An 18,888-nucleotide genomic window follows, 5' to 3' on the forward strand; every position below is an offset into this window, starting at 1 on the left:
CCACCAAATTTGTAGCTATGGACACAAGTCCTCCAAATCTTCAAAAGCGCCACAAAATGGATGGATTCATGTCAACATATGAAATCTTGCACACCAAGAGCACAAAAACATATTTTTGGCTTTTGCATTCAGGGATGATTAGTGAAGGTTGCTCACAAAAGGCATCAAGCGGTCATCAGAAGGCACATTTACAGCAGAATCAGGCTTGAAGAAATGCAGCGATCCTATTAACATGTTAGTTCCTTTCCTGTTCTTTGGCTTCTATACTATACCTGTGCCACCTGCTTGTCAGGGTCTTTTAAAACTCAAATTAAAATGAGGCAAAATGAATTTTAAGAGCAGACTAACAAGTGGCGTTGTGCTTGTCATTTACAAAACAGGAACTTGCCCCGGTGGATATATTGCCCACTGCGTGCTCCTGAGGTCCACTTTCTCAGCAGTACGCTTTAAGTAGAGGGGCTCCGGAAGAGTCTGTCTCTGTGTCTTGATAAGAAGAGCCTCTGCTCAGTGGGGATCCTGGGGGTGCCAAGCAGGAGACAAAAAGAGGATAAAAATCATAACAAACTATATACCAGTAACAGAGCAAAACTGGGGAATAAATGTATATTAGACTGTAATCAGGGTTGTGTTATATAACATGTTTTCACTCAGATTCTGTGCAAGAAAACAGTATGGGACAATTCTGGACATTTGCTTGGGTTTACATTATTTTAAGACACTGAAAGGCGAGGCCTGTCATTTATATGGTAAGTCTTCTCAACAAGACACCCTCCAAAGGGGATGGTGGGACTTATAGTCTGACACATCTGGATGTTACCAGTTCAGGAAAGTCCATTTTAAAATGCATATTTGATGAGTCTTTAAAACGTTCTTGCAATCAATAAATAAACTGCATGAATGAATGAATGCTGGGAATAAATAAAAATAAATATATATGTTGCCTCAGACTGCTGCTTCTGCTGCCACAGGGGTCCTGAATCCTTCCATCCAGCTTGGCTGTTCCTTGGGCTACTTGTGAGTAGGAGAAGCCCCAGGCCCTTTCCAACTGGGTGTGGATCGCGGGGATCACCTGAGCCGGGCCCTGGCGGTTTCAGCCTTGCTGCCCTCTCCATCGGGCCTCGTTTCTCCCCTCTGCGGAGTGTGGGGAGCGAGTTGTGGCCTACTGCTGGGGCCTACTGCTGCCGTGAACGCTGCTCCAATTGGGCCTTTGCCACCTGGGCCTTACTGGGTGGGCCGCTGGGCCATAGCGTCGCAGACGCCCTCTCGGCTGGGCCTTCGCTGGGCGAGCCGCCGTGCTGTGGGTGGCTGGAGCTGGACTCTCTACCATCTGGCCAGCTCTGTCATCTGGGCCTTCTGCTCCCCGCCCCCCTGCTGGAGCTAATCGGCTGTGAGTGTCGCCCGGCCAGGCCTACTATCAGACCTCCCCAGCTGGGCCTTCTCCATCCGGCCTGCATAAGGCTAGGCCTCTTCCATCTAGGCCCCGCGAGCAGGCTGCTGCATTGCAAGGACTACTGGAACGGGGCCCGGGGCTATCTGAGCCGGACCCTAGCCATCTGCGGCCGGCTGGCCGAACCGAGCCGGAGTGAGACCTGCTGCGGCCACCATTCTTGCAGCGTTGCTCAGACCCGCCGTCTGCTGCTGCGGCTGAGGGGGAGACGAAGGAGACGTGCCGTGAAAGACGCGCCGCGGCCGCCATCTTGCCGCGTTGTTTGGTCCCTTGCCGCGTTGCTTGGTCTTGCGACCCTACCATCTGGGCCTGCACGTTTCCCTACCTCGCCGCTGGGCCGACTAGGCGTCGGCTACCTAGGCCCATCAAACAACCTAGTCGCTGGGTTCAACTCTACCTGAGCCTTCACCATCCTCGCCTATTCCGCCTGGACCCCTACCTCTCCATCATCTGGCCCTCGCCATCGGGCAAGCTGTGGACACCTCTTCTCTGGTGCTGACTTTCATTGTGTTGTTGTGTAGACCTTGTGTTGATCGATATTGTGCAGACCGATTTTGTTTAGATCTTGTTGTGCGGGCTGCTTTCTGTGTAGACCGACAGTGTGTTGCCTGTTGTGCAACTTAGCTGGATATAGACCAACTGGGCTGACCACCGCCGTGTTAACCACCTCCGGAGGACCATCCGCTTTCTTTACATCAGTCGTCTATAGTTTACATCTGAATCACAGCATTTTGCCAACTGCCAATCTCTTTAATTACTGTGTTTATATATTGCGAACATTGCACATTACAGTTCCTTTCTACCTTTGCTGCTAATTTGGTAATAAGAGCATAATATAGCACCTTAAGGCGCCTGCCTCTGCTGCCAACTGTTTTTGCACTTTACCCCTTCCCCGATCCCTCCTGCCGCACTTTAGTAGTATTGAGGGCCAATTTCTGGGTTTTTTGTCGCACTTTAAGATCCTGCACCTTATGAATCGCCCTAGTGGCTTGTACCCATGGAGTTAACTATTGTTGCACTTTAAGACTCTAGCACTTTAGGTATCATCTTACTTTCGCGGCTACACGTTTACCACTTGTATTACTACCATCCACTGAAGTGTACTGTTTCCACCCATGTGGTCCCCCACCCTCCTATGTATACTGTCCCTGATAGTATTGACTGGTGAAAGGGGCAGGGGAGGAAGTGGGCTGGAGCCTGTGAAGAACAATGAGGAGGGGAGGGGGGATAAAGAAAACCAAGGCAACTGGCAAGAAAAAACGCGAACATTCCAAACAACTGGTGAAACAGAGACTAAGACCTTGGTCATGAACTGCGGCACGGAGGAGGGGAGGTGTTCCACTAGCCGAGGGGCCCCCATAGAGGTCGTGGTGGGAGGGAGGAGATGCGGGAAAAGGAGACCTCAAATTCGGCTAACTTCGGACCATTTATCCACATTAACGATTCCAAATCGGTCTCCTAAGGTAAATTGGTGTAACCAGGTGAGCGGACCCTCTGGACTGAAGGTGGTGCTGTTGAACGCCAGATCTGTCAACGGAAAAACGACCTGGATCCAGGACCTAATCCTGGACGAGCGGGCAGATCTGGCGTGCATCACGGAGACCTGGCTGGATAAAGCTGGAGGAGTAAATCTGACCCAGCTCTGTCCTCCAGGCTTCTCCGTGCAGCACCAACCGAGATCCGGAGGTCGGGGAGGCGGGGTCGCAGTGGTCTATAGAGATTCCATCCATCTGACCAGGTGCCCCATCCCGCAGACCACAAATTTTGAATGCGTCTACATGAGGGTGGGTGACCGGGACAGAATAGGGATTCTGCTAGTGTACCGTCCACCTCGCTGCACTACAGTCTCCCTACCTGAGCTAGCGGGGGTGGTCTCGAGCCTGGCGTTGGAGTCTCAACAGCTCCTTGTGCTGGGAGACTTCAATATCCATGCCGAGGCGACCCTCACAGGTGCAGCTCAGGACTTCATGTCTGCCATGGCAACCATGGGGCTGTCCCAATAAATATCTGGCCCCACCCACTGTGCTGGACACACATTGGACTTGGTTTTCTGCCAGGGATGGGAACAGGGTGGCGGTGTGGAGGAGTTGTCCATCTCTCCGTTGCCATGGACCGACCACTTCCTGATCAGATTTAGGCTCACTGCGCCCCCTAACCTCTGCAAAGGTGGAGGACCCATTAAGATGGTCCGCCCCAGGAGGCTGATGGATCCGAATGGATTCCTGATGGCTCTTGGGGATTTTCCCGCCACCTCGGTAGGTGACCATGTCGAAGCCTTGGTCGCTCTCTGGAATGGGGAGATGGCCAGGGCTATTGACATGATTGCTCCGGAACGTCCCCTCTCAAGTAGCCAAGCTAAACCAGCCCCTTGGTTTACTGAGGAGCTGGCAGTGATGAAGCGAAGGAAGAGGGAACAAGAGTGCGTGTGGCGTTCAGATCCGAGCGAGTCAAATCGAGCACGGTTTGTGTCCTTTCTTAGGGCATATGCCGCGGCAATAAAGGCCACAAAGAAAACTTTCTTTGCGGCCACTATTGCGTCTGCAAAGAACCGTCCGGCGGAGTTGTTTCGGATTGTCAGAGGTCTTTTAACTCCCACCACCTCAGGTGGGAGCCCTGACAATTCGGTCACGCGCTGTGAAGCATTTGCTCGGTTCTTTGCAGACAAAGTCACCTTGATCCGTTCTGGGCTGGACGCCGCATTAAATGCAGTCTCTAAGGATGTAACAAGAGCACCTGCTTGTCCTATTTTGATGGATTCTTTTCAGTTTGTGAAACCCGAGGATGTGGACAAGATACTTGGAGGAATGAGGCCCACCACGTCCATCCTAGACCCCTGCCCATCCTGGCTTCTGAGGGAGGCCAGAGGGGGATTGGCTGAGTGGGTAACAGTGGTGGTGAATGCCTCCCTTCGGGAAGGCAAGATTCCAGCGAGCCTAAAACAGGCTATTATAAAGCTGCTGTTGAAGAAACCATCACTGGACCCCACTAAATTGGACAATTTTCGGCCTGTTTCCAATCTCCCCTTTTTGAGCAAAGTCATGGAAAGCGTGGTGGCCTCACAACTCCAGGTATTCTTGAGAGACACGGATTATCTGGATCCGGCACAGTCTGGTTTCAGACCGGGACATGGTACCGAGACGGTCTTGGTCGCCTTAGTGGATGATCTGCGCCAGGAGCTAGACGGGGGAGTGTGTCCCTGTTGGTGCTCCTGGACCTCTCAGCGGCCTTCGATACCGTCGACCACGGTATCCTTCTGGGGCGCCTTGCGGAAATGGGCCTTGGGGGCACTGCTTTGCAGTGATTCCTGGAGGGCCGCACCCAGAAGGTGTTATTGGGGGACTCCTGTTCTACACCACAACCTTTGACTTGTGGGGTTCCACAGGGTCCCATACTGTCCCCCATGCTGTTTAATATCTACATGAAGCCGCTGGGTGAGATCATCCGGAGTTTCGGGGTGCGGTGTCATCTGTACGCAGATGATGTCCAACTCTGTCACTCCTTTCCACCTGCTACTAAGGAGGCTGTCGAGGTCCTGAACCGGTGCCTGGCCGCTGTAACGGTCTGGATGAGGGCGAACAAACTGAAATTAAATCCAGACAAGACAGAGGTACTCCTGGTCAGTCGCAAGGCCGAACGGGGTATAGGGTTACAGCCTGTGCTGGATGGGGTCGCACTCCCCTTGAAGGCGCAGGTTCGCAGCTTGGGTGTGACCCTGGACTCATCGTTGAGCCTGGATCCCCAGGTTTCAGCGGTGACCAGGGGAGCATTTGCACAGCTCAGGCTCGTGCGCCAGCTGCGCCCGTATCTCGGGAAGTCTGACTTGGCCACGGTGGTACACGCTCTGGTCACATCCCGCCTTGACTACTGCAACGCTCTCTACATGGGGCTGCCCTTGAAGATGGCCCGGAAGCTTCAGCTGGTTCAGCGCGCGGCAGCCATGTTACTAACTGGAGCGGGAGGCAGGGAGCACACAACGCCCTTGTTGTCCCAGCTCCACTGGCTGCCGATTTGCTACCGGACCCAATTTAAGGTGCTGGTTTTGGCCTACAAAGCCCTAAATGGCTCTGGCCCAAAATACCTTTCGGACCGCATCTTGGCCTACGAGCCCACGAGGACCTTGAGATCGTCTGGGGAGGCCCTTCTCTCGATCCCGCCTGCCTCACAGGCACGTCTGGCAGGGACAAGGGATAGGGCCTTCTCGGTGGTGGCCCCCCGGCTGTGGAACACTCTCCCTGCAGACATCAGACAGGCGCCCTCCCTTATGTCCTTCCGAAAAAGCCTTAAGACATGGCTGTTCGAGAAGGCATTTAATTAAGTGCTATAAAAATGTGGTAAAGACGACTGGAAAGGAACAAGGAATATGAGATTGGTTATGATTCCACTATGAGACGAAGCGGATTTTTAGGGTAATTTTGTAATTGTTGTATTGTTAATATGTTGTTGTAATTACTTCTTTGTAAATTGCCTTTTTATATGTGTTGTACACCGCCATGAGTCGCCCTAAAGGGCTGAGAATGGCGGTTAATAAATGCATCAAATAAATAAATAAATAATGTTGGATCACCCCATTAAAATGTACAGTATATACTTGAGTATAAGGTGACCCGAGTATAAGCCGAGGCACCTAGTTTAATCACAAAAAACAGTGAAAACATATTGACTCGAGTATAAGCTGAGGGTGGGAAATGCAGCAGCTATTGGTAAATAAAAATAGATACCAATAAAATTACATTAATTCAGGCATCAGTAGGTTAAATGTTTTTAAATATTTACATAAAACTGTAATTTAAGATAAGACTGCCCAACTCTGATTGAACCATTATTCTGACTTTCTTCAATGTAAATGTGCTTACATAATAATAATAAAGACCGTAAAATAATAAATGTAATAATAATAAGAGTAAAATAATAAATGTAATAAAATAGTAAAACAATGTCAATGTAATAAAAACAATAGAATAAAACAATAGATATAATAATAATAATAATAATAATAGAGTAAAATGATGATGATGATGATTATTATTATTATTATATAACAACAACAGGGTGCTTTGAATGTAATTTTCCTTCTTGGCAGTAGGTTGGACTAGATGGCCCATTAGGTCTCTTCCAACTTTATGATTCTAACAACAGAGTAAAATAATAAATAACCTTAGCTCAAGTATAAGTCATGTGGGGGCTTTCGCAGCTTTAAAAAGGGCCTAAAAACTTGGCTTATACTCAAGTATATCCAGTATTTGAAATGGCACAAATTAGCAAGCCTAGTCAGTCAAAATACCAAGAACACCAACAACTTTTTTTCTTTCAGAAAAGTACCCATACTTAATGTACAGCCCTCAAACATCATGATGTATGTAGAAAAGAAAATCTGTATTAATGTAAATGTTTTTCAATCATTCTCTCTTTAAAAATCCTGTTTCTGCTTGCCACAGAGAGGAGCACCAAGCCTGACAGACCACAGAAACCATCCTGCTAGGGTTGCACTGTATGTTTTATGATTGCACTGTATCTTGTACTACATGCAATCACTAGTCACACAGTTTAAAGATAAGCAAATGAAGATCAACAAATGTGCACATTTGAAGTTGTGGGTGCATACAACATTCACCACCTTGTTAATAACTATCCTGAGATCTCACATAAAAGGAAAGAACTTCATCGAACCATTCCTGAATCAAGCAAATAGAATATGACTTGATTATGAGCTATTTTTGCTGACCTCAAACTGCCACAGTTATATGTTCTTAAAGCACAGCTATGGCGCTGCTGAGCTGCTGAACTTGCTGACCAAAAGGTTGGCAGTTTGAATCTAGGGAGCAACATGTTTTCAAACTACTAGGTTGGCAGAAGCTGGGGCTAACAGTGGGAGCTCACCTCACTCTCCACATTCGAACCACCAACCTTTCAATCAGCAAGTTCAGCAGCTCAGCGGTTTAACCCGTTGTGCCACTGTGGGCTTCTACTGTAACCATATTGCTTTGGCCCGTAATAAAAGTCTTTGTAGTAAGAATCCAACTTATGGGCTCTTCCTTACACTGCTGCCCAGGCCTTAGCGGACTCCTAAATTTGTCCAGAGTTTACCTGGAGTACTGGTGAATCATTCCCGCTACAAGAGGAACCTTGATATTTAAATCTCAGTGTATGTCATTCTCTTCTGGCTCTACTTGGTGGATCTTGGACTCATATAACATCAAACTGTTCCATGATGTCTGAAATCACCCCATTTCTGGTGTAAGGACACATTTCCAATAATTCTGAGTGCATGACACTCCCCAAGAATTTTACACCTGTTTCAGGCTGGTGAATTTCAAACCAAGAAAGGAGACCACACAGTATTAATATTTGCCTACCTCTGCTTTAAAGTACTTTAGCCCCCTTCTCGTATGGTTCATCACAGCCAACTCCTCGGTGAACCAGGGAGACGGCATGTCATGATGCAACGTGATGAGGTGTTCAGGAGTGATCGTATCTATTGCCCTGGTCATCTCCCTGTTATAGAGATCGACCAAGACATTGACAGGATCACCAGGCTCCATGGCAGGAAGAACCCCAAGATTCCTCAGGAATCCCTCCGGATCCATCAGTCTCCTGGGTCGGACCATCTTAATCTCTCCTCCACCCCTGCGGAGGTTAAGGGTCGCAGAGAGTCTAAAACTGACCAGATAGTGATCAGACCATGACACAGGAAGGATGTTTTGTTCTTCCACTCTGATCATTCCACTGTTAGCCACAAAAACTAGGTCGAGTGTGTGTCCAGCCTGATGGGTAGATCCAGATATAATTTGTGATAACCCCATGGCTGTCATGGCGGCCATGAAGTCCTGAGCTGCACCTGTCAAGGAGGTCTCGGCATGAATGTTAAAATCTCCCAGTACAACCAGGCGCTGGGAGACCAAGGCCGAATTAGAGACCACCTCTGCTAGCTCAGACAGGGAAACTACTGGGTCACGGGGTGGATGATACACCAGCAGAAATCCCACGCTGTCACGGTTCCCCACCCTCAGGTGGACACACTCAAACCCAGATGATTGCGGAACAGAGCATCTGACCACGGTGATGGATTGCCGATAGACGACTGCAACCCCTCCTCCCTGCCCCCCCCCCCCCCCCAGCCTGGCCTGCTGATGCACTCCGAAACCCATTGGGCACAGCTAGGTGAGATTTACTCCCCCCAGCTCATCCAACCAGGTCTCGGTAATGCAAGCCAGATCCATCCCCTCGTCCTGGATCAAGTCCTGAATATACCAATTATGCCTGAAGAAACCTCCGAAACCAGCAAAGCATTGGAGCACCACTTCCAGCAGTCCAAGAGCAGAGCTTTCATACCTTGTACAGTGCTTTGCCTCTCTCCATGGCTAGCAGAAAATGAATAACAATACAAAAAAGGATTTTTTTCACATATCTGGAAAGCTGTATTTTATTAGAGGGCCAAAACCCCGAAAACAAAATGTTTCTTTGGGTTGCTGTGAGTGTTTCGGGCTGTATGGCCGTGTTCCAGAAGTATTCTCTCCTGACATTTCACCCACATGTATGGCAGGCATCCCAAGGCAGTGTTTCTCAATCTCCCTAATGCCACGACCCCTTAATACAGTTCCTCATGTTGTGGTGACACCCAACCATAAAATTATTTCTATTGCTACTCATAATTATAATTTTGCTACTGTTATGAATTGTAATGTAAATATCTGATAGTCAGAATGTATTTTCATTCACTAGACCAAATTTGGCACAAATAGCAATATGCCCAAATTTGAATACTGGTGGAGTTGGGGGATTTATAGTTTACCTAAAATCAAAGAGGATTCTGAACTCCACCAACGATGGAATTGAACCAAACTTGGCACACAGAACTCCCATGACCAACCCAAAATACTGAAAGGGTTTGGTGAGCATTGACCTTGAGTTTTGGAGTTGTAGTTCACCTACATCCAGAGAGCACTGTGGACTCAAACAATGATGGAGCTGAACCAAGCTTGGCACAAATACTCAATATGCCCAAATGTGAATATTGGTGGAGTTTGGGGAAAATAGGCCTTGATATTTGGGAATTGTTGTTGCTGGGATTTATAGCTCATCTACAATGAAAGAGCTTTCTGAACTCCACGAAGGATAGAATTGGGCCAAATTTCCCAGACAGAACTTCTATGAGCAACAGAAAATACTGTATTTTCTGATGGTCTTTGGTGAGCCCTGTGACACCCCCTCACAACCCACCCAGGGGTCTTGACCCCCAGGTTGAGAAACATTGTCCTAAGAGGTTGAGGGGTCTGTTGGAAACTAAGTAAGTGAGGTTAATATATCTGTGGAATTTCCAGGATGGGAGAAAGAACTCTTGTCTGTTTGAGGCAAGTGTGAATGCTGCAATTGGCAACCTTGATAAGCATTGAATAGTAGACTTGGGCGATCCAAGTCGTTTATTTTGTATTCTGTTATTATTTCATTATTTTTAATTAATAAGAAGTGATTTTGAAATATTTTAGGAACGCGGAAGTGCTTTGCCAATAACGAAGCAGCTTCTGCCATTTTCGTAAGCACTTCCACCAGTATCGGAAGTGATGTAAGACCTGGAAGGATGCTGGGAGTTGCTTGCTGTAGCCTATCAGGAGATGTCAGATGGTGGGGTGTGGTTTGGGTTGCCATTAGCCCTTAAAAGCGGCTGCGCGAGCCATGTGGCCTCATTCTGGACGGGACAGCTAAGGTGGGAGGAGGGCTGAGAACTCTGGCTGTGGCTTTGGAGCTTGTGCTGGGGCTTGGGCGGGCCGGAGCTTGGAACTAGAAGGTGCCTGACTGTCTGTGGGAGCCTGCCTCTGGGTACCTGCCTCTGGGTGCCAAAGGCATAGAAAGAGAATTCACTTCAGGGTTGGGAGGGGAAGCAGTATCTTTGAAAATTTGTAGTAATTATTCTTATTTTTATAATTATTACTAGCTTGGGGACCCGGCGTTGCCCGGGTTATTAGAGAAAGTGGGTAATAGTGGTTCTGTATGCCAAGTTTGGTCTTTATTGGTCTTTGGATAATGGCAGCATTATTTTCAGGAAGTGAGTGAAGGTACTTGAAATCCCATCATCCATGGGCCATCCTCCTACAAACAGCAGCAGGATATAGAGTGGGTCATGGGGGCTCTGTGTGCCAAGTTTGGTCTTTATCAGTCATTAGATGAGGGTGGCAGTGGTGTCAGTAAGTGAGTGAAGGTACTGCAAGTCCCATCATCCAAAGTCCATCCCCTTTCAAACTGCAGCAGGATGTAGAGTGGATCATGGGGGCTCTATGTGCCAAGTGTGGTCTTGATTGGTCATTAGAAGAGGGTTGCAGCAATCTTTGGAAGGGAGTGGAGGTACTTGAAGTCCCATCATCCATGGTCTGTTCTCCTCCAAACTGCAGCAGGATGTAGAGTGGGTCATTGGAGCTCCATGTGGCAAGTTTAGTCTTGATTAGTCATTGGTGAGGGTCTCAGTGGTCTCAAGAAGTGAGCAAAGGTACTGCAAGTCCCATCATCCATCTCCAAATTTTTCCAAACAACACCAGGACGTAAAGTGGGTCATGAGAGGTCTATGTGGCAAGTTTGGTCTTGATCCGTCATTGGATGAGGTTTGCAGAGGTCTCAGAATGTGAGTGAAGGTACTGGAAGTTCCATCATCCATGGTCCACCCTTCTCCAAAACTGCAGCAGGATGTAGAGTGGGTCATGGGGGCTCTGTGTTCCAACGTTGGTCTTGATTGGTCATTAGATGAGTTTTGCAGCAGTCTTGGGTAGTGGAGGTACTTGAAGTCCCATCATCCATGGTCTGTCGTCCTCCAAACTGCTCCAGGATGTAGAGTGGGTCATTGAAGCTCCATGTGCCAAGTTTAGTCTTGATGAGTCATTGGCGAGGATCTCAGTGGTCTCAGGAAGTGAGTGAAGTGACTGCAAGTCCCATCATCCATTGTCAAATTCTTCCAAACCGCACCAGGATGTAGAGTGAGTTATGCGGACTCTCTGTGTAAATTGTGGTCCTGATCCATCATCGTTGGCAGTTGTAATGGTCTTAGGAAGGGAGTGCAGGTATTGGAAGTCTCATCGTCCATGGTGCATCCTCCTTCAAACTGCACCTGGATGTAGAGTGGGTCATGGAGACTCAGTGTGCCAAGTTTGGTCTTTATCGGTAATTGGATGAGGGTTGCAGTGGTCTCAAGAATTGAGCAATGGTACTGCAAGTCCCATAATCCATGGTCCATCCCCGACCAAACCACACCAGGACGTAAAGTGGGTCATGAGAGGTCTATGTGCCAAGTTTGGTCCTGATCAGTCATTGGATGAGGTTAGCAGCGGTCTCAGAATGTGAGTGATGGTACTGCAAGTCCCATCATCCATGGTTCATTGTCCTCCAAACTGCAGTAGGATGTAGAGTGGGTGATGGGGGCTCTGTGTGCCTATTTCGGTCTGTATTGGGAGTGTTCTGACCCAGCCCCCTTTGGCCTTTCCTTTCCTCTCTTTCTCATCTCGGAATCTTGGATTTGAGGCTGGCCAATCAGAGACCATATGCAAATTTCCTTCTCATGTCCCCGTTTCTGCCATGAACTCTTTTCTCCACCAGGGGCTCCTATTGAAGCTGGCCAATCAGAGACCATATGCAAATAGCACCACTGCGGCAGCCAATCCGAATGTTGGAACTTTCAGGCTGGCCAATCAGAACGCTGCCACATACCCCTTCCGCCCTTCCGCCCTCCGCCCTTCCTCTGTCCGATACAAACAAACACTCTTCTTTATTATATATACAGATTAGTATTAGCAGTAGTAGTAGTTATTATTCTTATAATAGGAGTTCGGCCAAACATTTTGAAAAACCATTTTACTTTGAAATCTGGAGCCTCAAACAACATACTTTGCCTGACTATGGACATTTTTGCAAAAGGGCTGTGTATCCCACGTTGTTAAACCATTTTACTTTGAAATCTGCAGCCTCAAACAACATACTTTGCCTGACTCTGGCCACGTTGGCCAAAGGGCTGTATTCCATTTTGTAAAACCATTTTACTTTGAAATCTGCTCCCACAAACAACATACTTTGCCTGATTCTGGCCACGTTGGCTAAAGGGCTGTATCCCATTTTGTAAAACCATTTTACTTTGAAATCTGCTCCAACAAACCACATACTTTGCCTGACTCTGGCCACGTTGGCCAAAGGGCTGTGTATCCCATTTTGTTAAACCATTTTACCTTGAAATCTGCAGCCTCAAACAACATACTTTGCCTAACTCAGGTCCAGTTTGGCCAAAGGGCTGTATCCCATTTTGTGAAACCATTTTACCTTGAAATCTGCAGCCTCAAACAACATACTTTGCCTGACTCTGGCCACGTTGGCCAAAGGGCTGCATCCCATTTTGTAAAACCATTTTACTTTGAAATCTGCTCCCACAAACCACATACTTTGCCTGACTCTGGCCACGTTGGCCAAAGGGCTGTATCCCATTTTGTAAAACCATTTTACTTTGAAATCTGCTCCAACAAACCACATACTTTGCCTGACTCTGGCCACGTTGGCCAAAGGGCTGTGTATCCCATTTTGTGAAACCATTTTACCTTGAAATCTGCAGCCCCAAACAATATAATTTGCCTGACTCTGGCCGCGTTGGCCAAAGGGCTGTGTATCCCATTTTGTGAAACCATTTTACCTTGAAATCTGCTCCCACAAACAACATACTTTGCCTGACTCTGGCCGCGTTGGCCAAAGGGCTGTATATCCCATTTTGTGAAACCATTTTACCTTGAAATCTGCTGCCTCAAACAACATGCACATAATGCACTTAACCCCGCCGGGAGGGCATGGAGGTGGCCAGAAAGGGAATTGACCTATACACAGCAGGCAGGCAGTCGGGGGGGGGCAGGATCAAAACCCCCCGGGAGGGCTTAGAGAGAGTCTCACTGGAGGACGGCTATATACTGTGAAAGTTGATTGCATACAGACACTCCGGGGGGTTAATGGACATAACCCCCCCGGGAGGGCATGGAGGTGGCCAGAAAGGGAACTGGCCTATACACAGCAGGCGGGCAGTCCCGGGGGGGGGGGCAGAATCAATGCCCCCCGGGAGGGTTTAGAGACAGTCTCACTGGAGGATGGCTGATATGCTGTGAAAGTTGAATGCACTATGACCCTCCCGGGGGTTAATGCCCGATGCCCCCCTGGAGGACTTGGAGAAGGAAGGCCGGGAAGGGTATTGGCCTTCACCCAGCAAGCAAGCAGTAAGTCCCGGGGGGGCCAGGAGCAAGGCACCCAGTAGGGCTTTGAGATAGTCTCACTGGAGGACGGCTGATATGCTGTGAAAGTAGAATGCATTCTAACACTCCAAAGGGGCTGATGGCCAATGCCCCCCCCCCCCCTCCGGGAGGATTTGGAGAAGGCCGGAATGGGGCACGGGCCTTCAGAAATGTAATGTATGTATTTATGTAATGTATGTATTTTATAACATTTTATTATACTACTTTTATTTTTTGGATGTAATGTTTTTTCATTTATAAATTAATTTATGTTGATTTGTTTATTTTTTATTTCTTATTTTTGTTGATTTGTTTATTTTTTAATGTAATGTTTTTTCATTTATAAATTAATTTCTGTTGATTTTAAATTATATACTTACTTAATGTATTTGATTTCACACACACACCCCTCCCAGGGGGAATTGGTCCTTACTTAACTTGCAATACTGCTAGAGGAATTATAATTAATATGTACACTTGCCAGATAACTTGGCCATAATTTAATAACTTCATAGTTTATTTCAAAGTGCAATTTTTATTACTTTTTATTTAGTTTTTACTCTCTTATATTTAATTTCTATATTTTTATATATTATTTTTATTTTATATATATTATTAATTATTTATATTAATTTTATTTATATATTATTTTTATATATTATTATTTTATATATTATTTTATATTTTATTACAAAGTTATGTGTTTTATTACATTTTAATTTGTTATCTTACTTATTTTATTACTTCATTTTATTATTTTGTTATTTAATTTTTTATTCTATTTGATTATTTGATTAATTGATTAAAATGATTTTAATTTGTATTTTTACAAACTTTCTGTACTTTAATTTCATCCAGAATTTATTTTATTTTTTAATCAGTTTGTTAGTTGTAACACCAGCAATCAACTTATTTAATTTATTTAATTTATTTAATTTTTAATCAGTTTGTTAGTTGTAACACCAGCAATCAAATTCAGAGGGAGAGGAAAGCTTCAGAATATCCCCCAGTCCCGTTTGGAGGTGTTTTTAGCGCATTGCACAATCGCGTCCGCCATTAACGAATCGATTTGTAATTAACAAAATTTCAGAAATTACAAAACTCTGAAATCTCAAATTTCGGAAGTCCACAGAATTTCGAAACGCTAGCGCCCCCAAGAAATGAAGCGAGTTTAGAACCAATTTTTTCCTTGATCGCCCAAGCCTATTGAATAGCCTAGTAGCTTCAAAGCTTCACTGCTCCCTGCCTAGGGGAATCCTTTGTTGGGAGGTGATTAGCTGGTCCTAATTGTTTCACATCTGGAATTCACCTGTTTTCAGAGTGTTGCTCTTTATTGACTGTCCTGATTTTAGAGGGATTTTTAAAAAATATTGGTAGCCTCTGAGGATGCCTGCCATAGATGGAGGCAAAATGTCAGGAAAGAATGCTTCTGGAACATGGCCATACAGGCCAGAAAACTCACAACTGGGCATGATTCTGGGCATGAAAGCCTTCAACAATGTATTTCATTTGTCTACTGGGCATTTTATTTTGTGTTAGTGACATGAACATCCAAGAATTTAAAGCGAGTCAAACATGAAAACTGTGTAAAACTCTGTAAATCCCCTTCCCTCAACCAAGCCTTCTCTATCATAAATAGCACTGAAATATTAAGTTAGCAAATAGGAGGGCAAAACACAGTCACCAGTACATTTCCAGACTAAAGTTAAAATGCGGGTGTTAATCTAGGATGACATAAATGGTTTGGGAACATTCTTTAAAAGGTGATCTCCACCTATACATTAAGATCTCTTTCAGACATGCTGCTGGTGAGAGACAACTGTTAAGATCAATTAGGCTGGAAAGCAAAAAGTGGTTGCCCTACAACTATAAAGAAACCTTCCAATTGATGTGCCTTGCTCCTTTGGTAATATGTGTATTTAGTTGGTCTCAGCGGCCTTTCACTAAGGTTATGAATGATTTTGTCCAAGTAGTTTGCGATAACAGACACTTTCTGATGTTCCTATGTATTTACTGTGCCTGCGTATTGTTTTGGAGAGCAACTCCGGTAATCTGGGTTCGAATTATTGTTCAAACAAGGAAAGCCATGGGGTGACCTATGGGAAGTAGGAGCTCCCTTAGATGGAATGGGTTAATCCCTTGTGCTGACAGGACTGCTGACAGACATGTCAGTGGTACGAATCTGGGGAGAATGGGTTGAGCTCCCTCTGTTAACTCCAGCTCATCATGCAGGGACATGAGAGAGGCCTCCCACAAGGGTGGTAAAACATCAAACATCAAGGCATCCTTTGAGCAATATCCTTGCAAACGGCCAATTCTCTCACACTAGAAACGACTTGCGGTTTCTCAAGTCACTCCTGACATAAAGAAAACCCTATGGGAAGTCATGCTCTTTCAACTCCAGAGAAAGCAAACTCCCTCTGAACAAAATACCCCCTTGATATTGCGACCTAAAATCAGAAATGGCTCAAAGCCATACAGCAAAATTATTTTGATGAGCAAAGGAATGCAATCGAATTATTTGGAAAAGAAGATTCCATAATACTTGGAAATAAATTCATCATATGAATGCCTGTTGATATTGCTTGAGAAGTGTGGTGCCAAACTTGTGTGCTTTGAACATCAGCTCCCAGAATTCCTGGCCATTGGACAAGGGTGTCTGGGAATTGGAGGCTCAGACATCTGGAGGGCCACAAGTCTGACATCCTGATTTAGAATATATTTAACATGACATTTGTGTAGCTTGTTGTTGATCTTTGCAGCCCGAAAGACAGTTGCATCTGTCAAGTAGGAAATTTAGCTATCGCTTATGCGGGGAGGCAAATTTAACTAATCTGTGAGGACATAAAAATCTCCAGCAAGCATGCAAAGAATGAGGAAGTACTTCATTGTACATTGTAATCCGCCCTGAGTCCCCTGCAGAGTGAGAAGGGTGAAATATTAATACTGTAAATAAATAAATATATAAATTCAGGAAGAAAGCAAAAACGTGATTATGTGACCAAACTTTTGGACAGCAAAGCTCATAGTGCAAAAAGATAAGGAATAGTTAATGGACCAATGGACTTGATTTTGGATGTCATGATTTTAATAACTGTTGTTTATCTGTGGGTTTTAACATAAATGTTATTGTATTATCGATGTTTAATTTTTATGCTTTATGTCTAAATGTTCTTTTATATTCATGTTTTAATTTGATTAAATTAAGTTATAGTTATATGTTATTGTCTTGTTATTATCTTTTGGTTTTCACATGTATGTACGGCATTGAATTTTGACTTTATAATGTTGGAAACCACTTTGAGTTCCCTTAGGGGGAGAAAAGCGTTATCTAAATGTAGTAAATAAATAAATAATATATAAATTGTTCTGACAGTCTGTTGACTGCAGGACAAACAAACAAACAAAAACCTTGCTTGCTCTTTTCCTGCCCTTATGCTCTTTTCCTGCCCTACCGGCAAGATCGTCTCAAAAATACCCTGGACATGCAAATAGAAGCCCTGCTCTATCATGCCCAGGATAGCCAAACAATATATGAAGAAACGAAGGGAAAAAAGCTATAACATTTTGCCTTCCAGGATTTCCTGTAATACAGCTAAAATCATGGGTATAATGATACATGTATGAATTTCATACATAAATTCAACGAATATATGCATTCAAGGATGCTGCTGAAGGGGAAATGCAGTGTACTCTTCCAGAGGGGTCCAGCTATATTCTGAATTGTCGAGGCTCTGAATTAAGACAATTTTCTAGAAATGAGAGGGTTCGTCCAATTATACAAAAACTGTGAGGGACAGACTTTGTCTTCCCTCTATCTGATGTGATCTTTCATACTAAGGATGAATGTGCCATCACTGCTCAAGCAAGGAGCTTTGAAATAGTTGAACAGAAGCTCTCAGAAGCTTTTACTGCCTATTGCAGGGAAACCAGCTGATTCCTAATCCATCTAAAACACAGACATGTGCTTTTCACCTTAAGAACAGATAAGCATCTCGAGCTCTATGGATTTCCTGGGAAGGAATCCCACTGGGGCATTGCAGCACACACAAATACCTGGGAGTCACTCTGGACCATGCTCTGACTTATAAGAAGCACTGCTTGACTATCAAGCAAAAAAGCGGGTGCTAGAAATAATATACAAAAGCTGTTTGGCACAACCTGGGGATCACAACCAGACACAGTGAAGACATCTGCCCTTGCACTTTGCTACTCTGCTCCTGAATATGCAAGCCCAGTGTGGAATGCATCTCACCATGTTAAAAAAGTGGATGTGGCTCTTAATGAGACATGCTGCATTATCACAGGATGTCTACGCCCCACACCACTAGAGACATGACACTGTTTATCTCAGTGGTTCTCAACTTGTGGGTACCCAAATGTTTTGGCCTTCAAGTCCCAGAAATCCTAACAGCTGGTAAACTGGCTGGGATTTTTGAGAGTTGTAGACCAAAACACCTGGAGACCCACAGGTTGAGCACCACTGGTTTAGCTGGTATTGCACCACCTGACATTCGTCGGGAAGTAGCAGCCAATAATGAAAGACCCATCCTCTGTTCGGATATCAGCCAGCATGCCAATGCCTTAAAAAAAAAACAGCTTCCTAAGATCAACAGAGATACTTTCAGGAACACATCAGCAAGCAAGAGTCTAAAAGTGGCAGGCTAAAACTCAGAACCTCAATCAGTGGCTAAGACCCCCTGGGCACACAGAAGACTGGGTGACATGGAAGAAGCTGAACAGACTGGCATCACAAGATGCAGAGCCAACCTTAAGAAATGGGGCTACAAAGTGGATTCCACGGCGTGTGTGTGTGGAGGAGAGCAACCACAGACCACCTGCTGCAATGAAACCTGAGCCCTGCCACATGTACAATGGAGTATTGTCTTGCAGCAACACCAGAGGCACTCCAAGTGGCCAGGTTCTGGTCAAAAGAAATTTAGCATAATTTAGCATAATGCCAGTTTTAAACTTTGTTTGTGTTTTAAATACATTTTAACTGTACCCTCAGTTTGCTTCTGACACAATAAATAACATACTAAGGACCATTTTAAAGAATTAGTTGTGCCGTGAGCAGAACCACCTTCTTTCACCTGTGGCAGGCTAGATGGCTGGCCCCCTACCTGTCCAGGGACGACCTAGCTACGGTGATCCAGGCCACGGTCATCTCAAGACTGGACTACTGTAACGCCCTCTACATTGGCC

General features: G+C 45.5%; 1 protein-coding gene across 1 annotated transcript in view; it reads right to left on the bottom strand.

Annotated features, from left to right (window-relative positions):
• Window positions 1–429: 429 nt before the first annotated feature.
• The window catches only part of LOC137095426 (keratinocyte differentiation factor 1-like), a 32,091-nt gene continuing 13,632 nt past the window's right edge, over window positions 430–18,888 (bottom strand). Inside the window, exon 3 of the mRNA XM_067462089.1 lies at window positions 430–516. Coding sequence (XP_067318190.1) covers window positions 434–516 — 83 coding nt within the window. The 3' untranslated portion in view covers window positions 430–433. The remainder of the gene's footprint in view (window positions 517–18,888) is intronic.

Source organism: Anolis sagrei, chromosome Y, assembly GCF_037176765.1.
Source record: "Anolis sagrei isolate rAnoSag1 chromosome Y, rAnoSag1.mat, whole genome shotgun sequence".
NCBI lineage: Eukaryota > Metazoa > Chordata > Lepidosauria > Squamata > Dactyloidae > Anolis > Anolis sagrei.